Source organism: Ambystoma mexicanum, chromosome 13 (assembly GCF_040938575.1).
Source record: "Ambystoma mexicanum isolate Mex_15411 chromosome 13, UKY_AmexF1_1, whole genome shotgun sequence".
Classification (NCBI taxonomy): Eukaryota; Metazoa; Chordata; class Amphibia; order Caudata; family Ambystomatidae; genus Ambystoma; species Ambystoma mexicanum.
Genome location: NC_090938.1, coordinates 8932218 through 8956767, shown reverse-complemented (window position 1 = coordinate 8956767; position 24550 = coordinate 8932218). Strand labels below are relative to the sequence as shown.

Below are 24550 nucleotides of genomic sequence, written 5' to 3'. Positions count from 1 at the left end.
TGTTTGCACGCTTCAAAGTGACGTTGCACTACAAAAATACACTTTGCACAGTTCCATAACACTTCTCAAGCACAGCCCTTCCTCGCCCAGATCATGCCCCGGAATATATGGTTTCAATGGAATGTGTAAGATAGTTCTGTTGGTAGGTGCACCAACGGCACACACGTGTGTGCAAACTGCTCGTGAAACACGTGTCTGTTGGATGGGCTGGCGCAGACTGTGCTTCGTCACGGGGGTGCAGTGAGCAACAGTGATCTGTCTCACCCCCTGCTCTCGAGGTGGGGGTAGGGGCTGGTCAAAACCCAACTGGTAATGGGCTTGCACCCTAAAAGAGCATCTCCGACTACCCCAGCAGACCGTGCCAGCACCCCATGCCCACACAGAGGGAGGAGGGTGGCAGCCCATGGCTCTGCTCCAGGGGCACCCCCGTGCCCAAACCATTGCACTCCACCAGCACCCCACTGCCCACAAACAGGGCGACGGGTGGCAGCCCACTGGCTCTGCGCCAGGGGAGGGAAGGGTGGTGTAGATTAAATCATGCTGGGGGGCTCATGCAGTGTGCCCCCCCTGCAGACACCGAGAGCATCGTTTCACCCTCTTGTCCTGAGTCTGTGGTGTGTGCCATGAGAAAGCTCATGCTTTCTATTCTGAGCACACCTGAAAGCCATCACACAGCCACGTGACTTCACATGGTGCCGCCAGCACACTAGTGAAGGCCCCCAGGACAGCGAGAGAAGCGCCTTCCCCTGCATAACTCTGAACACTAACCTTCGATGCATGAATCCCACGTGTACAGCTCCCAGCGTCAGCGAGTGGTACACTGCATACTCCCTTTCACAGCGCATAGAAGCACGGAATGCCCTAGTAGGAAGCACCACATCCAAACATGCTTTTCTTGCTTTGTTTTGCATGCGTCATACTGTATGCACGCATGGCTAATGCAAGTTATCTGGTCCATGAATGCAGCAGGTGTGTCCAGTCATTATCACATGCGGCCTGCAAAGTGGGCGTGCAGTCAATGTATCTTTGGTGTGTCTGACGCATGTGCACGCAACTTGCTTGTGATTGCATATTACTTGTTGCACATGTGTTCTGCATGTAAAGTATAGCAGAGAATCAACTGGACACAGTTGCCATTGAGGTTGATAGATGGACTGATATGCGCCCAGTTCCACCTATAGCTCTCTGCCCCATAGAATATGGCTGAGTCATGCAAAAATACAGTCCTGCTGCGATAGCAATCCACGCCGCACCTCCCATAGAATATGGCTCAGTCATGCAAACATTCAGTCCCGTTGCGATAGCAATCTACGCCGCACCTCCCATAGAATATGGCTGAGTCATGCAAACATTCAGTCCCGCTGCGATAGCAATCCACGCCGCACCTCCCATAGAATATGGCTCAGTCATGCAAACATTCAGTCCCGCTGCGATAGCAATCCACGCTGCACCTCCCATAGAATATGGCTGAGTCATGCAAATATTCAGTCCCACTGTGATAGCAATCCACACTGCGCCTCCCATAGAATATGGCTGAATCATGCAAATATTCAGTGCCGCTTCGATAGCAATCCACGCTGCGCCTCCCATAGAAAATGACTGAGTCATGCAAATATTCAGTCCCGCTGTGATAGCAATTCACGCTGCACCTCCCATAGAATATGGCTGAGTCATGCAACTATTCAGTGCCTCTGCAATAGCAATCCACACCAAGCCTCCCATAGAATATGGCTGAGTCATGCAACTATTCAGTGCCTCTGCAATAGCAATCCACACCAAGCCTCCCATAGAATATGGCTGAGTCATGCAAATATTCAGTGCTGCTGCAATAGCAATACATGCCACGCCTCCCATAGAATATGGCTGAGTCATGCAAACATTCAGTCCTGCTGTGATAGCAATCCACGCCGCACCTCCCATAGAATATGGCTGAGTCATGCAAACATTCAGTCCCGCTGCGATAGCAATCCATGCCAGGCCTCCCAAAGAATATGGCTGAGTCATGCAAACATTCAGTCCTGCTGCAATAGCAATCCACGCCGCACCTCCCGTGGATATGGCTGAGTCATGCAAATATTCAGTGCCGCTGCGATAGCAATCCATGCCACGTTTCCCGTGGATATGGCTGAGTCATGCAAATATTCAGTGCCGCTGCGATAGCAATCCATGCCACGTCTCCCATTGAATATGGCTGAGTCATGCAACTATTCAGTGCCGCTGCGATAGCAATCTACGCCGCACCTCCCATAGAATATTGCTGAGTCATGCAACTATTCAGTACAGCTGCGATAGCAATCTATGCCGCACCTCCCATAGAATATGGCTGAGTCATGCAAATATTCAGTGCCGCTGCGATAGCAATCCATGCCATGTCTCCCATAGAATATGGCTGAGTCATGCAACTATTCAGTGCCGCTGCGATAGCAATCTACGCCGCACCTCCCATAGAATATGGCTAAGTCATGCAAATATTCAGTCCCGCTGCTGTGATAGGAATCCACGCCTCCCATAATATTCAGTCCCGCTGCGCTAGCAATCCACGCCGCACCTCCCATAGAATATGGCTGAGTCATGCAAATATTCAGTCCCGCTGCAATAGCAATCCACGCTGCACCTCCCATAGAATATGGCTGAGTCATGCAAATATTCAGTCCCACTGTGATAGCAATCCACACTGCGCCTCCCATAGAATATGGCTGAGTCATGCAAATATTCAGTGCTGCTGCAATAGCAATCCATGCCGCACCTGCCATAGAATATGGCTGAGTCATGCAAATATTCAGTCCCGCTGCTGTGATAGCAATCTATGCTGAGCCTCCCATAGAATATGGCTGAGTCATGCAAATATTCAGTCCCGCTGCTGTGATAGCAATCGACGCTGCGCCTCCCATAGAATATGGCTGAATCATGCAAATATTCAGTGCCGCTTCAATAGCAATCCACGCTGCGCCTCCCATAGAAAATGGCTGAGTCATGCAAATATTCAGTCCCGCTGTGATAGCAATTCACGCTGCACCTCCCATAGAATATGGCTGAGTCATGCAAATATTCAGTGCTGCTGCAATAGCAATACATGCCACGCCTCCCATAGAATATGGCGGAGTCATGCAACTATTCAGTGCCTCTGAAATAGCAATCCACACCAAGCCTCCCATAGAATATGGCTGAGTCATGCAACTATTCAGTGCCTCTGCAATAGCAATCCACACCAAGCCTCCCATAGAATATGGCTGAGTCATGCAAATATTCAGTGCTGCTGCAATAGCAATACATGCCACGCCTCCCATAGAATATGGCTGAGTCATGCAACTATTCAGTGCCTCTGCAATAGCAATCCACACCAAGCCTCCCATAGAATATGGCTGAGTCATGCAACTATTCAGTGCCTCTGCAATAGCAATCCACACCAAGCCTCCCATAGAATATGGCTGAGTCATGCAAATATTCAGTCCTGCTGCAATAGCAATCCATGCCATGCCTCCCATAGAATATGGGTGAGTCATGCAAATATTCAGTCCCGCTGCAATAGCAATCCACACCAAGCCTCCCATAGAATATGGCTGAGTCATGCAAATATTCAGTCCTGCTGCAATAGCAATCCATGCCATGCCTCCCATAGAATATGGCTGAGTCATGCAAATATTCAGTCCCGCTGCAATAGCAATCCATGCCACGCCTCCCATAGAATATGGCTGAGTCATGCAAATATTCAGTGCCGCTGCAATAGCAATCCAGACCACGCCTCCCATAGAATATGGCTGAGTCATGCAAATATCCAGTCCCGCTGCGATAGCAATCCACGCTGCGCCTCCCATAGAATATTACTGAGTCATGCAAATATGCAGAATATTCAGTCCTGCTGCGATGGCAATCTATGCTGCGCCTCCCATCGAATATGGCTGAGTCATGCACAAATTCAGTCCTGCTGCGATAGCAATCCACGCCATGCCTCAAATAGAATATGGCTGAATCATGCAAATATTCAGTGCCTCTGCGATAGCAATCCATGCCGCACCTCCCATAGAATATGGCTGAGTCATGCACAAATTCAGTCCTGCTGCGATAGCAATCCACGCCATGCCTCAAATAGAATATGGATGAATCATGCAAATATCCAGTCCCGCTGCTGTGATAGCAATCCTTGCCATGCCTCCCATAGACTATGGCTGAGTCATGCAAAAATTCAGTCCCGATGTGATAGCAATCCAAGCCACGCCTCCCATAGAATATGGCTGAGTCATGCAAATATTCAGTCCCGCTGCTGTGATAGCAATCCATGCCACGCCTCCCATAGAATATGGCTGACTCATGCAAATATTCAGTCCCGCTGCTGTGATAGCAATCCAAGCCACGCCTCCCATAGAAAATGTCTGAGTCATGCAAATATTCAGTCCCGCTGCAATAGCAATCCATGTTGCACCTCCCATAGAATGTTGCAGTCGTGCAAATATTCAGTGCCACTGTGATAGCAATCCACGCTGCACCTCCCATAGAATATGGCTGAGTCATGCAAATATTCAGTCCCACTGTGATAGCAATCCACACTGCGCCTCCCATAGAATATGGCTGAGTCATGCAAATATTCAGTGCTGCTGCAATAGCAATCCATGCCGCGCCTCCCATAGAATATGGCTGAGTCATGCAAATATTCAGTCCCGATGCTGTGATAGCAATCGACGCTGCGCCTCCCATAGAATATGGCTGAATCATGCAAATATTCAGTGCCGCTTCGATAGCAATCCACGCTGCGCCTCCCATAGAAAATGACTGAGTCATGCAAATATTCAGTCCCGCTGTGATAGCAATTCACGCTGCACCTCCCATAGAATATGGCTGAGTCATGCAAATATTCAGTGCTGCTGCAATAGCAATACATGCCACGCCTCCCATAGAATATGGCTGAGTCATGCAACTATTCAGTGCCTCTGCAATAGCAATCCACACCAAGCCTCCCATAGAATATGGCTGAGTCATGCAACTATTCAGTGCCTCTGCAATAGCAATCCACACCAAGCCTCCCATAGAATATGGCTGAGTCATGCAAATATTCAGTCCTGCTGCAATAGCAATCCATGCCATGCCTCCCATAGAATATGGCTGAGTCATGCAAATATTCAGTCCCCCTGCAATAGCAATCCACACCAAGCCTCCCATAGAATATGGCTGAGTCATGCAAATATTCAGTCCTGCTGCAATAGCAATCCATGCCATGCCTCCCATAGAATATGGCTGAGTCATGCAAATATTCAGTCCCGCTGCAATAGCAATCCATGCCACGCCTCCCATAGAATATGGCTGAGTCATGCAAATATTCAGTGCCGCTGCAATAGCAATCCAGACCACGCCTCCCATAGAATATGGCTGAGTCATGCAACTATTCAGTGCCTCTGCAATAGCAATCCACACCAAGCCTCCCATAGAATATGGCTGAGTCATGCAACTATTCAGTGCCTCTGCAATAGCAATCCACACCAAGCCTCCCATAGAATATGGCTGAGTCATGCAAATATTCAGTCCTGCTGCAATAGCAATCCATGCCATGCCTCCCATAAAATATGGCTGAGTCATGCAAATATTCAGTCCCGCTGCAATAGCAATCCACACCAAGCCTCCCATAGAATATGGCTGAGTCATGCAAATATTCAGTCCTGCTGCAATAGCAATCCATGCCATGCCTCCCATAGAATATGGCTGAGTCATGCAAATATTCAGTCCCGCTGCAATAGCAATCCATGCCACGCCTCCCATAGAATATGGCTGAGTCATGCAAATATTCAGTCCCGCTGCAATAGCAATCCATGCCACGCCTCCCATAGAATATGGCTGAGTCATGCAAATATCCAGTCCCGCTGCGATAGCAATCCACGCTGCGCCTCCCATAGAATATTACTAAGTCATGCAAATATGCAGAATATTCAGTCCTGCTGCGATGGCAATCTATGCTGCGCCTCCCATCGAATATGGCTGAGTCATGCAAATATTCAGTGCCTCTGCGATAGCAATCCATGCCGCACCTCCCATAGAATATGGCTGAATCATGCACAAATTCAGTCCTGCTGCGATAGCAATCCACGCCATGCCTCAAATAGAATATGGCTGAATCATGCAAATATCCAGTCCCGCTGCTGTGATAGCAATCCTTGCCATGCCTCCCATAGACTATGGCTGAGTCATGCAAAAATTCAGTCCCGATGTGATAGCAATCCAAGCCACCCTTAGAATATGGCTGAGTCATGCAAATATTCAGTCCCGCTGCAATAGCAATCCATGCCACGCCTCCCATAGAATATGGCTGAGTCATGCAAATATTCAGTCCCGCTGCAATAGCAATCCATGCCACGCCTCCCATAGAATATGGCTGAGTCATGCAAATATCCAGTCCCGCTGCGATAGCAATCCACGCTGCGCCTCCCATAGAATATTACTGAGTCATGCAAATATGCAGAATATTCAGTCCTGCTGCGATGGCAATCTATGCTGCGCCTCCCATCGAATATGGCTGAGTCATGCACAAATTCAGTCCTGCTGCGATAGCAATCCACGCCATGCCTCAAATAGAATATGGCTGAATCATGCAAATATTCAGTGCCTCTGCGATAGCAATCCATGCCGCACCTCCCATAGAATATGGCTGAGTCATGCACAAATTCAGTCCTGCTGCGATAGCAATCCACGCCATGCCTCAAATAGAATATGGATGAATCATGCAAATATCCAGTCCCGCTGCTGTGATAGCAATCCTTGCCATGCCTCCCATAGACTATGGCTGAGTCATGCAAAAATTCAGTCCCGATGTGATAGCAATCCAAGCCACGCCTCCCATAGAATATGGCTGAGTCATGCAAATATTCAGTCCCGCTGCTGTGATAGCAATCCATGCCACGCCTCCCATAGAATATGGCTGACTCATGCAAATATTCAGTCCCGCTGCTGTGATAGCAATCCAAGCCACGCCTCCCATAGAAAATGTCTGAGTCATGCAAATATTCAGTCCCGCTGCAATAGCAATCCACGTTGCACCTCCCATAGAATGTTGCAGTCGTGCAAATATTCAGTGCCTCTGTGATAGCAATCCACGCTGCACCTCCCATAGAATATGGCTGAGTCATGCAAATATTCAGTCCCACTGTGATAGCAATCCACACTGCGCCTCCCATAGAATATGGCTGAGTCATGCAAATATTCAGTGCTGCTGCAATAGCAATCCATGCCGCGCCTCCCATAGAATATGGCTGAGTCATGCAAATATTCAGTCCCGCTGCTGTGATAGCAATCTATGCTGAGCCTCCCATAGAATATGGCTGAGTCATGCAAATATTCAGTCCCGATGCTGTGATAGCAATCGACGCTGCGCCTCCCATAGAATATGGCTGAATCATGCAAATATTCAGTGCCGCTTCGATAGCAATCCACGCTGCGCCTCCCATAGAAAATGACTGAGTCATGCAAATATTCAGTCCCGCTGTGATAGCAATTCACGCTGCACCTCCCATAGAATATGGCTGAGTCATGCAAATATTCAGTGCTGCTGCAATAGCAATACATGCCACGCCTCCCATAGAATATGGCTGAGTCATGCAACTATTCAGTGCCTCTGCAATAGCAATCCACACCAAGCCTCCCATAGAATATGGCTGAGTCATGCAACTATTCAGTGCCTCTGCAATAGCAATCCACACCAAGCCTCCCATAGAATATGGCTGAGTCATGCAAATATTCAGTCCTGCTGCAATAGCAATCCACGCCATGCCTCCCATAGAATATGGCTGAGTCATGCAAATATTCAGTCCCGCTGCAATAGCAATCCATGCCACGCCTCCCATAGAATATGGCTGAGTCATGCAAATATTCAGTCCCGCTGCAATAGCAATCCAGACCACGCCTCCCATAGAATATGGCTGAGTCATGCAACTATTCAGTGCCCCTGCAATAGCAATCCACACCAAGCCTCCCATAGAATATGGCTGAGTCATGCAACTATTCAGTGCCTCTGCAATAGCAATCCACACCAAGCCTCCCATAGAATATGGCTGAGTCATGCAAATATTCAGTCCTGCTGCAATAGCAATCCATGCCATGCCTCCCATAGAATATGGCTGAGTCATGCAAATATTCAGTCCCGCTGCAATAGCAATCCACACCAAGCCTCCCATAGAATATGGCTGAGTCATGCAAATATTCAGTCCTGCTGCAATAGCAATCCATGCCATGCCTCCCATAGAATATGGCTGAGTCATGCAAATATTCAGTCCCGCTGCAATAGCAATCCATGCCACGCCTCCCATAGAATATGGCTGAGTCATGCAAATATTCAGTCCCGCTGCAATAGCAATCCATGCCACGCCTCCCATAGAATATGGCTGAGTCAGGCAAATATCCAGTCCCGCTGCGATAGCAATCCACGCTGCGCCTCCCATAGAATATTACTGAGTCATGCAAATATGCAGAATATTCAGTCCTGCTGCGATGGCAATCTATGCTGCGCCTCCCATCGAATATGGCTGAGTCATGCAAATATTCAGTGCCTTTGCGATAGCAATCCATGCCGCACCTCCCATAGAATATGGCTGAATCATGCACAAATTCAGTCCTGCTGCAATAGCAATCCACGCCATGCCTCAAATAGAATATGGCTGAATCATGCAAATATCCAGTCCCGCTGCTGTGATAGCAATCCTTGCCATGCCTCCCATAGACTATGGCTGAGTCATGCAAAAATTCAGTCCCGATGTGATAGCAATCCAAGCCACGCCTCCCATAGAATATGGCTGAGTCATGCAAATATTCAGTCCCGCTGCTGTGATAGCAATCCATGCCACGCCTCCCTTAGAATATGGCTGAGTCATGCAAATATTCAGTCCCGCTGCTATAGCAATCTACACCGTGCCTCCCATCGAATATGGCTGAGTCATGCAAATATTCAGTCCCGCTGCTGTGATAGCAATCCATGCCACGCCTCCCATAGAATATGGCTGAGTCATGCAAATATTCAGTCCCGCTGCTATAGCAATCTACACCGTGCCTCCCATCGAATATGGCTGAGTCATGCAAATATTCAGTGCTGCTGCGATAGCAATACATGCCACGCCTCCCATAGAATATGGCTGAGTCATGCAAATATTCAGTCCCGCTGCAATAGTAATCCACGCCACTCCTCCCATAGAATATGGCTGAGTCATGCAAATATTCAGTCCCGCTGCAATAGTAATCCACGCCACTCCTCCCATAGAATATGGCTGAGTAATGCAAATATTCAGTCCCGCTGCTGTGATAGCAATCCACGCCATGCCTCCGATGGAATATGGCTGAGTCATGCAAATATTCAGTCCTGCTGCTATAGCAATCCATGCCACGCCTCCCATAGAATATGGCTGAGTCATGCAAATATTCAGTCCCGCTGCTATAGCAATCTACACCGTGCCTCCCATCGAATATGGCTGAGTCATGCAAATATTCAGTGCTGCTGCGATAGCAATACATGCCACGCCTCCCATAGAATATGGCTGAGTCATGCAAATATTCAGTCCCGCTGCAATAGTAATCCACGCCACTCCTCCCATAGAATATGGCTGAGTCATGCAAATATTCAGTCCCGCTGCAATAGTAATCCACGCCGCTCCTCCCATAGAATATGGCTGAGTCATGCAAATATTCAGTCCCGCTGCTGTGATAGCAATCCACGCCACGCCTCCGATGGAATATGGCTGAGTCATGCAAATATTCAGTCCTGCTGCTATAGCAATCCATGCCACGCCTCCCATAGAATATGGCTGAGTCATGCAAATATTCAGTCCCGCTGCTGTGATAGCGATCCACACCACGCCTGCACGCTCTTCATGCTATTGCTAGTCATTTTTGCAGTACAAAGTGACTTTGACCAGACCTTTCACTGCAAAAAAAACCACTTTGCACTTTGTTCCATGGATCAAGGTTTGTGTCGGCAGTGCAACGTTACTTTTCAGCAGTGAAAAGTCACTTTGAACCATGCAAACAATTGCATGAATGGGCCCCAAGTAACAGCTGCTGACCTCTGCAGGTAGCGCCTGGCCCACGTGGGGACGGCGTTGCGCGAAGGCACATGTGAGGGCCAGGGCCCCCGTAATACCCGTGGAGGTGTGGGATGAAAGGCTTGATGCATCGTGTTTCCAAGAGGCCAGACAGAGTCATTTTCTTTTTTTATTAGAATGATGGGTATCTTGAGGTTGCCTTTATTTTATCAGCAGGAAGGAGGGGCTTCTTATTTTTCTGGGTGTTTTTCTTATTTCCTCAAGCATTTAGGGGTGCTTGCTTTTAACAGAGTTTGTTTGGACTTTACAGGTGAAGGGGAAAGTAGCTCATTTGTGGTTTTCCAGTAGGGTGCATTGCTTATTAAGGAATCGCCTTAAAATAACGGGAAAGAAATGCTGTATGTTACGTTATGTTAACGGTATTTATATAGCGCACCTTTGCCAACGGAATTGGTCCCCAGGCGCTTTGGCGGATCTGTAAATGAGAAGGTGGGATGGGTTAGTAAGGTGAAGAGGGAGTAGGATAGTGAGAGGAGTGGTGTACTGTTGGCAGCTTCAACTCGGTAGACACCGGGCTCTGAGCTTTGGTACGAGTATTGGATTGTTGTCAGTCCGCGTGTGCTGTTGGTGCGGCTTATGTGTAGTTGCAGTGTTGTGAGTTTTTTGAGTGAGATAAGTATGCAGAGAGTTTGAGCTTGTATTAGTTAGTGGGCTACATGACATTTAACATGCTAACATTCACAGTTCTAAGTGTGGCACTCACTAACTTTCACAATATTATCTAGATACGGCGCAGGCTGATGTTCTCAGTTCTAAGTGTGGCACATGCTAACATTCTGAATTCCTTTTAAGTGTTGCGCTTGATAATCTTCGTATTCCATCTAAGTTCGGCACATGCTAACATTGACAATTCCATCTAAGTGTGTCATTGGCTAGCCTTCGTACTTCCATCTAAGTGTGGCAGATGCTAACATTCACAATCCTATCTAGATGCGGCGCATGCTAGCGTTCTGAATTCTAAGTGTGGCACATGCTAACATCCCAGTTCCATCTAAGTGTGGCACATGCTGACATCCAAGTTCCATCTAGGTGTGGCAGATGTTAACATTCACAATCCTATCTAGATGCGGCGCATGCTAGCGTTCTCAATTCTAAGTGTGGCACATGCTGACATCCAAGTTCCATCTAAGTGTGGCAGATGCTAACATTCACAATCCTATCTAGATGCGGCGCATGCTAGCGTTCTCAATTCTAAGTGTGGCACATGCTGATATCCAAGTTCCATCTAAGTGTGGCAGATGCTAACATTCACAATCCTATCTAGATGCGGCGCATGCTAGCGTTCTCAATTCTAAGTGTGGCACATGCTGACATCCAAGTTCCATCTAAGTGTGGCAGATGTTAACATTCCCAATCCTATCTAGATGCGGCGCATGCTAGCGTTCTCAATTCTAAGTGTGGCACATGCTAACATTTGTGAATGCGTGTTTAATGCACATTCGGCAGTAGAGAAAATGCTGAATCTGATTATAATTGAAGCAGGGGTTACGGGGTGTCCCCTGCTCCCCTTGTTTGGTGTAATCAGAGCGGGGTTACGGGGTGTCCCCTGTTCCCCTTGTTTGGTGTAATCCGAGCGGGGTTACGGGGTGTCCCCCACTGCCCTTGTTTGGTGTAATTGCAGAGGGAATTGTGGGGGTGTCCCCACAGTGACAGGGTGGTAAACGGGGGATTTGCACATATATGTGCTATCTGTATGAGCACTGCGTGCTCTATTATCACATTCAGAATTTCTGTTTGCGAAATTATGGGCTGCACAGTGATCACATGGATACGCTTATCAATAGACATTTGCTATTTCCCAGTAGAATTGATAAGGTGCTTTCGGGGTTTTAAAATGGATTGAGAAGTATTTTTTGTTTGTCCTTTGGGTGTACAAGTTGTTTTTTTCTTTGAGGTTGATGGATTTTGTTTTATTTTTTAAACTAGGGTGGATGGGTTGGCTTTCTCTGGTAGAATTGAGAAGTTGGATTTCCAGTAGGCTTAAGGAGTTCATGTCAGGGATTTGGTAGGATATAAGGGTTGGCTTTTTGGTGGAATCGAGTAGTTGGGAGGGGATTTCTAGTAGGCATAAGGAGTTCATGTCAGGGATTTGGTAGGATATAAGGGTTGGCTTTTTGGTGGAATCGAGTAGTTGGGAGGGGATTTCTAGTAGGCATAAGGAGTTCATGTCAGGGATTTGGTAGGATATAAGGGTTGGCTTTTTGGTGGAATCGAGTAGTTGGGAGGGGATTTCTAGTAGGCATAAAGAGTTAATGTCAGGGATTTGGTAGGATATAAGGGTTGGCATTTTGGTGGAATTGAGTAGTTGGGAGAGGATTTCTAGTAGGCATAAGGAGTTCATCATGTGAGGGATTTCGAAGGGTTGAGGGTTGGCTTTCTTTGGTAGAACTGAGAAGTTGGTTGAGGATTTCCAGTAGGCACACAGAGTACATGTGCAGGCTTTGTTAGGGTTCATGGGCTGTCTTGAGATTTTTCAGCTGGGTTCAGAGAAGGACTTTTTTCAGTAGTCTTGAAGAGTTTGTTGGTGGTCGGTGGACGGGGTCCTTCATCATTCCAGTACAGATTGCGGAGGTCCATTTTCAGTAGGGTCGACGGATGGGATGTTAGTAGTGGACGATATGACTGAAAGGGATTTATTGTGCAGAATTGAAGGGTTTGTTTTCATGAAGGTTGAAGCATGAGGAGTTTGGTATGGTGGAAGGGCTTGCTTTGAGGGTTTTCAGTATGGTTCGGGAGCTGGCTTGGGTTACTCAATGAAAAGGAAGGCTTGTTTTTTCCAGTAGGGTTTTGGGGTGGGTATGGTTTCTTTCAGTGGGACTGAGGGGGAGGCCTTACCCAGCAGCAAGAGCTTCACCGTCTTGGCGTCCTTGTCCGCATCCTCCTGCAGCCTCTTCTCCAACTCCTTGGACCTCTTGGCAAGCTCCTTGTCCTCCGTGCTGGCTCCGCTCCCCATGCTGTCCGTGTCCTCTTGCTCCAGCTCTTCCCCGGGGGAGGAACCTCGTCCAGTGGGGAAATGGTAGAAGAGGAACCTTACTACCAGTGCTCAGAACTGTCAGCTAGGAAGGTGTCGCCCCACACACTGCCCCAACCTCCTCTCCCATTACCTTAATGGCCAGTGGAGACCTCCGTCTGTTTCTTGGGATTGTGAGGCTTCGTAAATCGCCCCACGTGACAGGAGGAAATCCTATTATAGGCTGAGAGGTTGAAGATGACTGCCTGGTAAATCCGGAGAAGCTAGACTCCAGGAGCTGCGCGGCGCGGCACACTCTGTGCTGTCTCGCCGCTTGGTCAGTTCCTCTGGAATGCCGGCCCTATTGGTAGCGTTCCAAGTGGAATGGCAGCCCCTTGGTAACATTTACAAGCCTCCCGGAGGATCCTCAAGGCTGCTTTGATGTTCCTCTCGTGTGCCATCGGAGGACAAGTCCCAGGGCTTGCACTCTTCCCTTGGACTGAGCGGGGATGGGCCCAGAAGCCCAGCGCCACGGAAGGGCCACACACACCAGGATTCTGACATTATTGACCTTGGAATCCGTTCTCATTTACTGATTTCGTGCCAATCTGTGGTAGAGGGCTTCTGGAACCGTGGCCAATGAGAAGTGTTTGTAGAAATAGGTCCAAGTAGCACGAGAGCAGCCTCAGGTGGGTGTTCCTGAACCAATCAGGGAGTCATACATGGCTTCAGAGGCAAAGTCGAGGTGGGATCACCCGGAACAGAGGCCATAGAGGGGGGAGACCGCCTGGTCAGCTGTGTAGGGCACCTGCTGGTGTGTAGTGATCCAGTAGGGGGTGAGCACACGTGCCCCCTCTCCCCACCCCCCGCATTGCGGTGCCCAGGGCTGAGCTGATGCAATGTGACAGAGAGCAAGTGTCAGTAATCCCTGGCCACGGTTGGCAGCACCTGGGCAATCAGGCTCCTTGCCTCCCCGCCACCTAATCTCTTTACAGTGCAGGATTTGCTGGGCTAATCTCGCCCCCCACCCCTCTTTCGCACTCTCCATCTTGGAAATCCCACCCCAGCCTGGCAGCTGACCCCTGGTTGGTCCTGGGCCCCTGAGCCCTTGACGGGATTATTACTCAGACAGTTTAGTTCAGGTGATACCGGTGGCGGGGGCCAGGGCACACCCCTTGGCTTTAGGCCGATTTATAATATATAAATCACAGGGACGTTTGCTGGATCCTTTGCAATCCTCCCCCACAGCCTTCTTTGCAGCGCTTCCCCCATTTCCCCAACCCACACTATGTTTCTTTTTCTGTCTTTCTCCCACCCTTCATTCCAGTTTTTTTTTTATTTTAATATTACAAGCCGAAACTATTGCATTGGAGTACAGCTACCAGAAAGATGGCGTGCGAGAAGGGACACACAGCTTGTGGGTGTTGTTTGGTTATTTACCCACACATTGAATGCCCACGGCCATGCTAATCCCTATGGCCAACCAGCACCCTATCTGCCCCTCCCCGAGCAAAACACATCCTCCCATGATCATTTGAGTTAGCTTCATCAAGCAGTAACATCAAACTTTGTCCCACCAGTGTTATTTCTAAGCAATCTGCAGTTGCAGATTGTAAATGTGCTACTAGTGTCTTACCCAAATCTGCCTTCAGCATCTTGATTTATATCTGTTAATTGCGCTGAAGTCCTGTTAAAAGCAAGTATTGGCAAAGCTGTCAGTTTTGGCTCGTATATTGTACAGATATTAAACAGATATTTGCCAGGTACTGCTGTCATTATGGCAGTGTCTGGCAAATGCCTATACCATGCCTACACAAAGAAGTCATAGCTATTGGCATTGCCAATACTTGTTTTAGAGTTGCCCTCCTAAAGCAAGAAATCATTCCCTGACCATTCCAATGCTCACTTTCCGCTGGGCGCATCAGGGTGCACCGCACTGCACGCAACGGGCCAGATTCATGGAAAAGTACACATTTATCCCGCAAGGCCTGCGCGCTCAGAACGACCCTGCGTGAGCCGGCACGCAGAGCTTTCACTGCGCACTCTGCGTATTCATGGAATCCCTCACAAATGAATCGTATTCGCCACTGATACACCCCCACGCAAAGCCAAAACAGCCAGAAACCTGTGCGTTTGCATGCTCCCTAGATGCACATACGTGCTCTTGAATACAGTGCGTGAGGTCCCCTGCAAGCAGGCCTGCACCTCAGGAACACTGCGCAGGGTGCCTCGCAACTGTCACCGGCACCATGACAAAATGCGTAATATTTATCGTAACTCCGTTATCACTCGGTGAAATCTGCACGCAAATCCCCGTAAACTGTTCCTGCACCCCGCTATGCTGCATACGCACACACCTAACTATGATCGGGACCCTGTCTGCGTGTGCGCCCCCCTAAATCCGACATGTGAACTCCTCACCTCCAAAGTTGCGAATCCGTGGTGCAAGTCTGTATGCCTGCTTTCAGGTGGTGGAGAGTTCGGGGACTTTGCATTGGTATTTCGCAGGCAAGAGGCTGTGCAATCACATCCATGAATACGCTTTGTCGTGCGCACCTGTGAGTCTGCAATGGACTGCCTGTGTGCCGTCCCTCATAATGGGCACTTTTTGGCATGCTGTTCCCCATTTTCCGTGTTCCGCCGACAAATCTGCCCTATGCGTAGGCCTCGCCCACGTCCTGCGTGGTCTCTTGCGCAAGGGACTCGGCCGCTCGCAGAGATGCACGGAGCATGGTGGCAATCCATGCAAGTCGGCAAAATATCACACGCAGTCGATTCCATGAATTGACGGAGGGGATTCTGCATGCATTTTGTTTGCGCAAATCGGGCATTTTACGTGCAAATAATTACATGAATCGGGCCCACAGTCTTTCCAATTACAGCGGTGGATATTAGCCTCCCACTGCACTTACTTTTTAGTAGAGGGGAGGGTCTGCTTCGGTAGCACACACAATGAAGATTTACCATCATAAAAGACAGTCTTACCCATAACCTGGGCATTTCTCCATTACTATGCCAACATACATCACTCCTGCTCATTCCTCTGGGCCCCTTTCTTTTTCCTCCCAGTAAGGTGCAGAATGAGACATGTCTCCTTTTTCGGCATAAAAAGGCAGCAGATTTATTTTCACACATAATAAAAAACACAGCAAACAATTGTGAAAATTGTTCCGAAGGTGCAGCGACTGCTCCGTGTCCAAAAACTGCTTCCACCTTTTCCCAACAAAGTCCACAGCAGGCACAACTCCCCCAACCCTTCGTGTCTGAGCCCTGCCTGCCCCTGCAGGTGTTCCTGGGCTGAAAGATCGCTGTTTATTCCGGGGAAGCTGAGCCCTTATTACTACCACCAGATGCCCCCGCCGCTTATGCTCCCAAGAGGCGCTGGTCCGAGAAGAGCGAAGACCCTTCCGCCTTTCCCATGGCTCATTCAGAGTCTTTCTCTTGTCACTGGTCGACAAAACACTGCCACGCCGAAGGTGGGTTACCGCCCACCACGGCTACCCCCTTTCCTCCTTCATAGTTCCAGGAGCTTTGTGCAAACATTCCAATAAAACAGATCCATCCCAGATGCCGACAAGTGCACTCCATCCTTCAAGTAATACTCAGGAGATTTCAAATTGATCAGGCCGTGCCTGATCTGGGGAAACCCTCTGCCCCTGCAGAATTTTTCCATTGCGCAATTCAATTTCCTTCTCGTCTTCTCCACCACTGAGTTACTCTCAGCGCCCCTCCATTCCTGCCTCGGAATGATTTCTGACCACAAAATCTCGGTCTCACCCAGCTGCGGGGACACCTCCTGTAAGGAAAAAATCATCTCCCTCATCAGGGTCCCCCTCCCCAAGCTCGTCAAATCGTTCCCCCCAAGGTGTATGATCAAGACATCCGGCTTTTGCTGCTTAGCCAGCAGTCTCCAAATGTGCTCATGCAGCTGGGCCTATCTCATCCCAGGCACCCTGTGTCACCATATCTGGTACTCACCAGCAGTTAGCTCCTCCTGCTCCGCAGTCCAGCTCACCCCGGCCCTTGACACAAAGGAATGCCCTACCACCCAGACGGACCGCCTCCTCGGTACTGCTGCTTGTAAGAAGGGGATGAGAAGGAAGCAGTTAACTCTATAATTTCTCAGGCCTGATGTATCTCCTGTAACACCTCGACTTCCATCCCCCTATTTGCTTGATCGCATCTGAATCCAGGCCCATCTCTGCTGCTGATGTAGTTGCACCTATCCTAAAGGGATGAGTCCCGAACACCCCCTCCGTCACCCCCATCTTTTCCAGTGCCATGTCCATGACCCTCCTGAATTGGAAACGGCTCAAGGCCAACCCATCACTGTGCAAGAGAAGGGGGGACCCCTCACCCATAGACAGTCTCTGCCGTAGATAAGCAGCAACGCATCCCACCGGGCACACCGTGCTCTCTTGCGTGCTGGTGCTGAGGAGTATAACTGTGTTCCCTTTCCCCTTCTGATCGGTCTTGGATCTTCTCAGAAAATGCTTAACCGACCTTCTAAGTGAACGTATCCCAGACTCAAAAACCCAGAGCCCCTGCCGTCCCTATTCTCCGGCACCAGCTCACTCACTCTGAATGCCCCAAAGAAAGCTAACGTGAAGGCTGCCGTGAACAAAACCCTCTCAGACTCACTGTAGCAAACCCCCACTAAGCATCCAATCAGACTGTGCAATTTTACCACATCGATGGGCCGCCTTGCATCTGGCTTCCTCTCAGCCTGCTTGGCCCAGCCTCTCATTGCCATCACAATGTAATGCTCTTTTGTGGGGTCTGCTTTGCCCCCCAGCTTGCAATAATGGGCTATCATTGCCAAATGATAGGCCATCCAAGATCTGGTTCTCCCAGACCGCCAACACCATCCCACAAAGGCCCGTACTGGCAAATCCCTCTGCCGTTCTGTCAACGCCTCGTTCTGGAAGGCTAAGAACTGCTCCCAGCACACCTTGTAGCTTCTTGCAGTGCCGGGTGCTAGAGCGGTATGGATTAAGGAACTCAGATCCCCCCAATCATGCCCCACCACTGTGCCATGAATGGGGTCATCGTCATGCCTGCTTCCGGACAGCTTCCCAGAAACTTCTCCCACTGTAAACGAGAAAGAGAGTCAGCGGCCATGTTTTTCACCCCAGGAATATGTCGTGCCCTCATCTCGGTTTTAAATGCCAGCAGGCATTTTGTGAGCTCTCTAAGCAGCTTCAGAACCCTGGAATTGCTGGACGTCCCTTGATTGATCATCTGAACCACTGCCAAGTTGTCTGACCAGAGCAACACCTTTTTGTTCCTCAATTGCCCACCCCACATCTTAAATGCCACCACAATGGTGAACAGCTCTAGCAGAGTGATGTCTCTAGTAATCCCCTCATGAGGACAAGCCTGGCCACGCCTGACCACACCACTCGCTCCCCAAAATGGCTCAGAATCCATGGGAATCTGAGGCATCAGTGAACAGTTTGAGTCCCTTGCCACTGGCCAACTCATCTCTCTATAGCAACACCCCATTAAAGTCATCCAAAAAAGCATCCACATTCTGGGATCCTCTTTAACCTCCGACCCTAGTCGGGCATGCTGTGGTGCATGCTGCACCCCAACCGTTTTAAGCTCAATGCTCCTAGCAAACACCTTACCCGCCGGGATGACCTTCCCCGCAAAATTGAGGTTTCCCACCAGTGATTGAAGCTGCCTCAGGGTGGCCTTGCTCCTGCTCCTCAAAACCTTGATTGTTTCCTTCAATTTCAGCACTTTATCGCCGGGCAGCCCACACTCCTCTGTGACTGAATCAATCTCAATTCCTAGAAAGGTCAGTGTCGTGACCGGGCCCACTGTCTTCTCCCTGGCAAGTGGGACCACCATTTCCTCAGTCAGTCCCTGAAATGATCTCATGAGCGACCAGCACTCCCCCGTTCCCTTCTTACCGATAAACAAGGAATCATCACGGAGGTGCAGGACCCCCTCACCCACCGAGTTCTTTTGACTTAATGCAAACTCCAGAAAGCTGCTGAATTTTTCAAAGTATGCACACAAAATAGCACAACCCATTGACAAACATTTGTCAAAGAAGTAATTACCCTGTACTTGAAGCCCAGCAAATGGTAACTCTCCTTGTGTATTGGCAATAACCTGAAGGCGGACTCTATGTCAGCCTTCCCATGAGAGCGCCTCTCCCTGCGGATCTCAGCATCTCCACTGCATCACCAAATGATGCATAGTGAACCCTGCACAGCTCCTCGGCTATGCCCTCATTTACAGACTCCCCCACAGGGAAGGGAAGGTGCTGGATTAACCGGTACTGCCCTTCCTCCTTCTTTGGAACCAGCCCCAGAGGTGATACCACAACATTCTCCAGCGGTGGTGAGGCGAAAGGGCCCGCAACCCTCCCGAGTTTGATTTCCTTTTCAACCTTTTGTGTCAACACCTCTGGCATCCCCAATGCTGACTGCAAATTGTTGACCTCCCTGCCAACCTTAGCCCCAATGAAGGGAATCCTGAACCCCCACCTAAAACATTCCCAGATAATGTTTGTATCCATACTGTTGTGGTACACATTTAGAAAAGGAATAATGCCTGCATTTGAACCGGTGTGGGTAAATGGCTTTTAATCGCGCTTTGTCTACCCTTCCGGTTAGTATGCCGGTGAACCTGTGTGGGTAACAGTTTTAATCCCACTTTGCTTTATCCTTGGGTTTAGCACTGCTTCGTTGCTTCCCTTCACCTGACGAGGAGCTGCGTTCCCCTGAGCTTTTGCCCTCTGAGTGCTTGAATCTACAAGCTTTGCCGAAGGGACAGTTCCCCTCCGCAAATTTCCAGCAATCTGCCTGCTCCCCCTGGGAGCTGGAACGGCTGTTCCAGGAGGAGTGCCCGTGAAAGGACCCCCTACCTCGATGTAAGACCCTCTGCCTTTCCAGTATTGCTGCTTTTCCCCTTGAGCCTTGTCCCCCGACTCTCTAGCAGGTACCATCTTGTCTATGTAACCACCAATATGAACCTCATCCCAGGACATTGCGGGCCAGACCTGCATCTTAAGCCTGAAGCCCCTGTCGTAATTTAGCCAGGTGTCGCTGCCTTATTTCAAATACAGATTGTGAATGTACTGCTCATATGCAATCATTGGCGCTGCATCCTGTGGGAATCGCTCAAGCCCTCAGACAATTGTGGATAGTCGCCTCCACCTTAGGCCTCTCCCCGTCCTTCTTATCCATCTCTTTTTCAGGTAACTCCATTAACCCCCCACCCTTGGGCTCTGCATTGTCCACAAGACTTTCTGGGGCCTGGGTCCAAAATGCCTTCAGCTATCCCTCCTCCAATACCTCCCCTCTCGAGCTCTTCGCTCCTCTACCTCCAACTCACTCAGGGTCAGTCGTTTTTCTAAGAAACGAGCTGGGGGTAGATCTCTGTCTTTGGTTGGGCCTCCCTCTGGAACAGCCTCCCTGCCACTCTAAAACTTGAGGAGAACCATCTCCGGTTCCGGAAGCACCTCAAGACCTTCCTCTTTTCTTCTGCCTTTGCTCCTCCTCTCCCCTGCTGATGTGCTCTCTCTTGGTACCGTGCACCTGGCCACCCTCTGTCTTTTGGGCCCAGGTACCTGCTCATCCTGCCACCCTCCCGCACTGCCTCCGGGCCACCCCTTGCACTGGGGTCAGTATCTGCACCCATAGAGCCCACCCCTTTTCTTCCTGCACTTATCAGACCTACCCTGTCTGCTGCCTTAAACTCAGCACTTGCCAATTGCCGGCTGCACTACCACTGTTTGTTGCCTTTATTATTTATTTATTTATTTATTATTTATCTGTTTCTCCTTTGCTTCGCACTTTCCACTTCTCCCCCTTTCAAGCACTTTTCCCCTCCCCCTCTCCCATGCAATTGTGCATTCTCAATGTCACTGGGCCTAGTAAGATCGCTGTTTTGTTCTCCCCTGTTCCCCTCCCTTGCCTTGTCGCGCTCTGAAACACCTGTGTACGAGCACGATAGAAATAAAATATCAATATCAATTCCCACCCAATATAGGATTTCCAGAAATTCTTTTTGCCATACCCTCTCCTTATAGGCCCTTGGTATGTGCCAAACCAATGAGTTCCCTGCCACCGTGGCGGGGGCAAAGCCTGGCACCGGCCTCCCGTACTGTGTGACATTGCCCACTACTTCACCCTGCACCTGGTTGCCTGCTGGAGCTGGCACTGGCTGAGACCCTTGGCTGTACCCATCAAAAGGGGTGACCCCGGGGACTGCAGACACCTGCCCCCACCACGCTGGCCCTTGACCCTGAGAGCCTGCTGGTGCTGAACTGACCTGTGGCAAGTGCACAGCCCCTACTACTATGCCTGCGCTGGGCAAGGCAAAGGCTTGATTCACCACCGAACCCATGCCCCTCGAACCCAGGTTCTCCCCCTGAGGCGAACAGCCTCAGCATTTCTTCCCAACTGATTAAATGCATTCACATTACCACACATTTGCCCATTGCCGCCATTCCCCCCTGCTTGCATACACTGCATGAACATACCTTTTACCACCTCCAAGGATGTGGGACCCTCTGCTGCTACCGCTGAGTTGGATACAGGACCGCTGGTATGCATGTACGTCCTCCGCCCACTCCCAAGACCTTTCCTCCGGTGAGTAACGCTTCCAATCCACCAAATACTGTCACTTCCCATGCAATCTCCAAGATTGTGTAGAGAAGGAGTCAAGTACCCCCACCTCAATCGACCCACCCCTTTTACCTGTATGCTGGAAACCAGAGTATGTGACGTATACAGAACAGCTGAATTGACAAAGAGCAGAATATGGACTCAGGTCAGTACCAGTGAAAGGGCCAGTACCTAAGAGAATCTGGGACCCACAGTACCCATCCAGAAAACCTTATCTGCATTCAAAGAATATGATGGCCATCTGAATGAAATCCCTGAAGAGGCAGAACCAATAAACGGCAAGAATGAATGGTTATATTATTAGCCATTGTCAAGTAAATGTTATATGGAGCTGAAGATGAAGTACATAAAGAGATGCAGTGATCGGAGAATGCGGATACTCTATGAGGCATCAAGAAAGAAATAAGGATAAGTGACATCTTGGGCTCAAGGGGAAGAAGCTTATGCACAGGAACAGATGAAGATATTAAATCATTTTACACGTGTACAGATGCAGAAGAAACGCAAGCAGCAAAGTAATCGTGAAACTAGCTCTAAACTTATAGTGAATAGACTGCGGCAATTGCCAACGTATACATACATACATAGGAATGAGAGAAATATGGATGTTTCCACTAAACGTGTTAAAGCAGGTTGGACATTAGCAAAAGAGGCCTCAGTTCAGTGTGTTGCAGTTAAAAAAGCAGACATTGAATTAAAGAAGCGAAACTCAGAAAGACGAGGTTGGATGAGCCCCAAGAAGCCAGGGTCTTCTCAAACTGGAGTAAACTGGCTTTGGATATAAAACCGTGTGAAAGAACAAACCTCCTGTCCAGAAGGAATGAACAAAACAAGGAAGACATCAGAGGTCTATTGGAATAAAATATTAAATACACGAAAAGGCTCGATTTTATGGTCTCTAGTCACATGGAAGCATGAAGTTGGATGAACGAGGTGGTCGCACCTGTGCACGGAGGCAGACTGTGCTTCTCACTCCCTAATTTTCTCAGAGCTAGGAACACTCTCAAGGACGAAGTTCAAAGGCCTAATTGACAGTAGACCACTGAGGTGATGATGGATTGATATGCTAATTGGTAGGAAGCTAAAGTTAAGGCAACCTCACCAGCATCAAGGGTCCTATAGTGTGTAAACCAATGGGACGTTGTGTATTTAGTGACGTTCATAGTGGTCATTTTTAGATGAGGGCTTAGTTGCCCACCTGATGTTAAGTAACCAATCACATAGTTACACTTTTTTAGACTAGTATGGATAATATACTTAGATATTCACTTAGAGCCAATCACTCCCTCCGATAGGTTTTTGTACTTTGCCACATAGGATGACGTTGGTAACACGTAGGTTAGACATCATTGATGGCGCATTTTGCTTATAAAAGTACAGTTTTTTCTTAAATGCTTTGAGTTTGAAGATTGAGCATTTGCGTTGATGTTCGTTATGCTCCCTGTTTTAGAAAATTGATATTAAAACAGTATTCCTTTTGCCAACTTCCTATGTCGGCTCTATTATTTGATATATGAGTAAGATCTGCATCCCCATCCATCTCAATTGTAATTGCTGCTCATCAAAGGGGCTGGACTAACCAGTTCACTTGGCAGCAGAGAGAGGATGGTTTAAGAGCCATCGATCTGAGTAAACTTTTTAGAGTTTCGGTAATATCGTACGACCTTTGCCATTCGGCTGAAAGAATGTGAAGCTCCCCCTAGATAGTGGCTAGTGTAAAACCAAACAAGTGTCTTGCAAGACCAGGTGTGACGAGTCCCTTAATTTCAGATAGAATCCCCTCCCACATCTACGTGAAGCGGTTCGATCGGAAGGTTGAAGAAGCGATAAAAAAGGCAGACGATCCTGAGAGTCAGAAGAGGAAAAGATGTCATCGGTGAGTAAAAAACTGCGCAAGCTGACAAAAGCATGGGTGATGAGTGAAGAAAAAAGAGAGTAACGGAGGGAGGCGGGATAAATTTTAACGTGAGAGTAAGTGTATAATATATGTGGGGAATGAGCTATTGGGCCTCATTACGAGATTCACAGTAAAAACCAAACCTTACCGGCCTGGAGGCAATATCGCTTCCGAGTAGCATTGACGCCACTAACAGCGGCCGATTATGAGAATGTTTGCACGCGCATAGCCGCATGCCGTAAATGACCCCAAAACCCCGGTAGCGGCATCATGGAAAGCGTTGACACCACCTCTGCCTTCGTCCACCCCTAACTAACGGGCACCGGCAATAACGGGTCCAGCAATACCGGAACCGGAAGTAACATCATCGCGCCAGAACGGGAAATGGCACGGCGGCCATCTTAAAAAACACAATCCATTGCAATCCTCGAGATACAGGAGCTGGAGCCTCACACCACCAGCTACACCTACACCTCCAGCACATTGCCAAAGGCCATTAAAAAAGGAGTATCCCGCCAGCGAAAGGAGAGATTCTCTGAGGATGAATTAAACATGCTGGCCGACACACTGGCAGAGAATGGAGACGTGGTCTTTGCATCAGACCTCGAGAGAGCTGCACAGCTGAAAAAGAAAAAAGTATGGGAGCTAGTAGCCCAGAAGGTCAGTGTGGTTGGCATCACCGCCCGCACCGTAACGGATGTAAAAAAAAGGTGGGATTACCTGCGCCTCCGCGTGCGCAATATCTTATCAGCTAATCGGAGCCAGGGTCTGGCTACTGGTGGCGGGTGAAACTCCCCCATAAAACTCACCTGATGGGAAGAAACCTGTGCCAGCACCATTGGAATGGAGTCCATAGAGGGAGTGGGAGAAATGGAATGTGGAGCGCTGTCATCGGCAGATGGAGGTGAGTGTCCAAACAAACCACTGGAATGCAAAGTATGATGATGGGCCACCAATGTGACAGTGACATGAGCCAATGCATGGGCCATCA

General features: G+C 49.0%; 1 protein-coding gene across 1 annotated transcript in view; it reads right to left on the bottom strand.

Moving 5' to 3' along the window:
* Nucleotides 1-13202, bottom strand: part of GNAT2 (G protein subunit alpha transducin 2) — a 220771-nt gene extending 207569 nt beyond the window's left edge. The window contains exon 1 of the mRNA XM_069632997.1: nucleotides 12903-13202. Within this exon, the coding sequence (XP_069489098.1) occupies nucleotides 12903-13020 (118 nt within the window). The 5' untranslated portion in view covers nucleotides 13021-13202. The remainder of the gene's footprint in view (nucleotides 1-12902) is intronic.
* Between the last annotated feature and the right edge of the window lie 11348 nt (nucleotides 13203-24550).